The 4013-nt window shown below is 50.3% G+C and overlaps 1 protein-coding gene across 2 annotated transcripts; it reads right to left on the bottom strand.

Annotated features, from left to right (window-relative positions):
- Nucleotides 1-1258: 1258 nt before the first annotated feature.
- On the bottom strand, nucleotides 1259-3550 carry LOC311010284 (uncharacterized protein). Of its 2 annotated transcripts, XM_084040820.1 has the most exons (2): nucleotides 2119-3550; nucleotides 1259-2082 (listed from the first exon to the last, which is right to left on the bottom strand). In XM_084040820.1, exons 1-2 carry the CDS (start codon nucleotides 3428-3430, stop codon nucleotides 1877-1879), a joined length of 1518 nt encoding a protein of 505 aa, XP_083896946.1. In that variant the 5' UTR covers nucleotides 3431-3550; the 3' UTR covers nucleotides 1259-1876. The 2 variants fall into 2 exon arrangements, with proteins under 2 accessions (XP_083896946.1, XP_083896945.1); XM_084040819.1 differs by having other exon boundaries at nucleotides 1259-3550.
- Between the last annotated feature and the right edge of the window lie 463 nt (nucleotides 3551-4013).

The raw sequence follows: 4013 nt of genomic DNA, 5'->3' as shown, positions 1-4013 counted from the left end.
AGTATGGCGGTTTTAATTACCAGATGGTCGTTCCAGCGAGTCAGATTCCGGAATTCATGGCATACTTCCACGACAGTCCATTCGGTGGACATCTAGGAAGAATGAAAACGCTGTTGAAGATCTTGGAGGCCGCTTGGTGGCCAGAAATCAGAAAAGATGTCTGGAGTCATGTCCGTGCTTGCCAGAAGTGCCAGCAGTACAAGGCTTCCAACGTTAAGCCAGCTGGACTGATGCAGACGACAGAGGTCAAGGAACCAGGAGAGATGATCGGAGTAGACTTCATGGGCCCATTGCCATTTAGCAGAGCCAGAAATTCAACTCTTATGGTTGTCGTTGACTATTACACCAAGTGGGTGGAGCTATTCGCTCTGAGGGATGCCAAGACGCCAAGGGTGATTCAGATCCTGAAGAACGACATCTTCACCCGCTGGGGGGTGCCAGCCTTCCTAGTGTCTGACCGCGGCCCCCAGTTTACAAGCCAGCTGTTGACCAGTCTTTGTGGATCCTGGGGCGTGACCCAGAAGCTCACCACGGCGTACCACCCTCAGACCAACCTGACTGAGCGGGTGAACAGACCACTGAGACCCATGATCGCCTCCTATGTGGAAGACCACCATCAGGACTGGGACAGATGGTTGCCTGAATTCCGCCTCGCCATCAACACCGCAGTGCACGAGACCACTGGCGTGACCCCTGCCGTGTTAACTCTGGGTCGTAACATCAAAGGCCCTCTAGAGTGTCTCATACACAATTCTCCTCTTCCTGGCACGCCTGCATACCACACACTGCACGCACACACACAACTCATGAAAGAGGTTGAAAGACATGTCAGTGCAGCCAAGGCTAGACAAGCCAGGCATTATAATGCATGACGCAAAGACGTACACTTTGCTGTCGGGGACCTGGTCTGGATCAGGTCGCACCCGTTGTCTAAAGCTTCTACAAGTTTCTCTGCCAAGCTTGCACCCAGATGGTCAGGGCCTGTTAAGGTAGAGAAAAAAGTAGGTCCTGTAAATTACCGTGTTCATTGGTCGACTGACAAACTAAAGGTGGACAATGTGAATGTGGTAAACATGAAGCCCTATTATGGCCCTGATAAGCCGCTGGCTGGGGGGGGATGTAAAGATTGCCATCAAGTCACCTTTTTCGGGCTGGGATAAATATGTGTTGTTATTTTGCTCATTGAATATTATGCCATTTATGTCTATTTGATGGTCGGCCAAGTGTATGGAATGCGTGTTGGTGGATAGGGCCGGACTTCTATGCCGCTGTCTATATATGGGGACAGGGAGAGCGCTCGCCCCGGGGCGGAAATGCTTGACCGAAATCCGGTACGGGGAACCGGCGCACGACTGGGGCCCGACTGCTGGAAAAATACCGTGACCCTGTTGGAATCTAACCGTTTTTTGTGGATTACCTTTTTTGGGGGATCATGAGAGGGATGCAGGACAAGGACATTTTTTTTTTTTCAAAACAAGACGATATTATTTTATTAGTGCATTTGTAGATGCATGTCAACTTAGTAAAATGAACAGTAGCGTTGGATAGTTAATACATAAGGAATAAAAGTGGTCAGGAAGAAATATTTCCTCCTAATAGGATTATAATAGCAATACAATTTATATGTATTAAACTAATTTTAAAAGCATCAATATAAAGTGCCCATTAGCTCCAGTCCCATACAATATGGCTTCTTTTTTTTTTAAACCCTCAGACATTTTTTTCAAAGCTTCTTGGAGTCTGGTAGATCTTGCACAAGTGCAGGGATATTTCTGCAGATGTAGGTGTTGGGATCTTCATCCAGAGTCAGCAGCTCAGCCAGTGACGACACGCAGGGATCAGGGTCGACCAGCATCGCCGGCAGGCGGGACGACCGTCACTCGATGCGGCACGACCGACGCACTGGTGTCAGAAACTTCAGCTCTTGGATGTTGCCCTTCCTTCTGGATCTACTTGTGCCGGCATCCTCTTTAATTTTCTTGTTCACACTTTGCAGGTATGGCGTCGTCCTCACACTGTACTTGATCACTGAAGCATCTTCCGTCTGTGGCATCGTCTCCATCACACACTCATCATCGCTTCCTCCTTCCTCATCCGTCTCCACTTTCTGCTCCTCACTTTCTTCCTTATCCTTCACTTGCTCAACCTTCGGCTGCTCGCCAACATCCTCTGGTATTTCCTTCATCAGTTTGCCGTCCTCCATGTCAACACCACTGCACACATCTGTCACCTGTGAAAGCTTGTTGCATCTAGAGGGCGTCTCCATGGCCTCCAAAGCATCGCACAGGTTCACAACAATATCGTCCACACTGCCTAGTGGTTCAACATCAGAGCTTTCAAGCAGGTCCAGCGTGGTGGTCATGATCACTGGAGTTTCTGATGCCAACACTGCTGTCTGTGTGTCGGCACAGTGAGCAGCAGTAGCAGTCTCTGGGTTTCGGGCTTCCAGTCTGGGTTCGGGGTCAGGGTTGCACTGTGCAGCTGGCTGAACGTGAGATTGAGGTTGTGGATTAAGACCAGCTTGAGGTTTTGCAGAGACGTTAGATTTAGAAAGTTCTGCCGTTGTCATGGCGGGTCTCTTTAAGGCCTTGCCCTTGGAGGCCAGCCACTCAGACAGTTTGGCTCTTCTTTCCTCGGCCGTCTCCATGGTGAATCTGTACTGACTGAGGACACTTGAGACAGGTTTGTCGACCGTCTTGTCCGTCACTGGAACCTTTGGCTTTGAGGTCTGAGTGCGACCTTCCTTGGTGGGAACCACTTTAGGGTTTCTGGAGCTAGTGGGGGCTCGTGTTGATGGGACAGTCCTGGCAGGGGGGCGAGTAGAGCGCAGACCAGCAGGAGGACGGCTGGTGTCAGCAGGCTTGGTCACCTGATCCAACACTGACTTGGACCTTTGTGACACAGGTTTGTGTGTACCATATCCGGTCAGGTCAGCTACAGATTTGGACCTGCTGTTCGTCACGTTGCCCACCCGTTGACCATCTGTTGTGCGTGCTGATGGTTTGGGATCTGCCCCGCCCACGGTGGCTGTTGACCTCCAAATGGATCCGATTTTTGACTGGACTATCTTGCCTTTGTACATGCCAGGCGCGGGTTTTGATGGTGGCGGAGCAGCAGCAGCTGGTGGCCTCGGAGCTTCTGCAACTATTTTCTTGTGTTTCACGCTTTGTTCGGTGAGGAAGGCCCGGCTGTGTGTCAGCCGCCGTTGGACAGCAGCTCCTTTCAGAGCCCCAGCAGACCTCGTGTCCACCTTAACTTTTAGAGCACCCGTTTTTACAAATCTGTCCTCTTTCTTGCCGTTTGTCAGTTGGAAAGGAGTAGCGGACGTTTTCTCGCTGAGTGAGGACTTGCTTCCACATTCAGGCTGAGCGTTTTCCTTGTTTCCTTTCTTGTTGGTGTGGTGTCGTCTTGAGACTGCGACGGTGTCCATCGTGAAGCCTCGACCAAGTCAGATAAAGGGAGATTTCTTGCTTCGATGCTGTGTTACTGGTTACAATACGGAGAGAAAGTCCATCCAAAACAGAGCAGCTCAGGAGCAAAATAAGTCACTCTCCGCCCCGCAGGAAAAAACCTCTGAAGGCTTTTGAGGTCGGTGGGTACTGGATAGGCCTTGATGGCATCGACCTTGGCCGGATCCACCTCAACTCCTCTTGATGAGACAATGTGTCCCAGGAAGGTCAGCTCCTTCTTGAAAAGATGGCACTTTTTTACATTGAGCGTCAGATTGGCCTGGTGTAGCTTTTAAAAGACTGCATCAAGGTCCTGTAGATGTTGTTGCTCTGTCCTGGAAAAGACGATAATATCGTCAATGTAAACAAAGCAGATGTTTCCTCTCAGATTTCCCAGGACAGTTTCCATCAGCCGCTGAAAGGTGGCACCGGCGTTGCGCAAACCGAACGGCATCACCTTGAACTGATAAAGGCCTCGATGAGTGATCATGGCAGTCTTCCTCTTGCTATCTTCACTCATGGCGACTTGCCAATAGCCACTCTGGAGATCCAGTGAGCTGAAGT

The sequence above is a fragment of the Eutrigla gurnardus genome (assembly GCF_963514095.1).
Source record: "Eutrigla gurnardus genome assembly, contig: SCAFFOLD_51, whole genome shotgun sequence".
NCBI classification, from domain to species: domain Eukaryota; kingdom Metazoa; phylum Chordata; class Actinopteri; order Perciformes; family Triglidae; genus Eutrigla; species Eutrigla gurnardus.
This window is presented reverse-complemented; position numbering and strand designations above follow the sequence as displayed.

Excerpts from the sequence above, each read along its gene's own strand:
- LOC311010284 (XM_084040819.1), bottom strand. The coding sequence starts at position 3,430 with ATGGACACCGTCGCAGTCTCAAGACGACACCACACCAACAAGAAAGGA.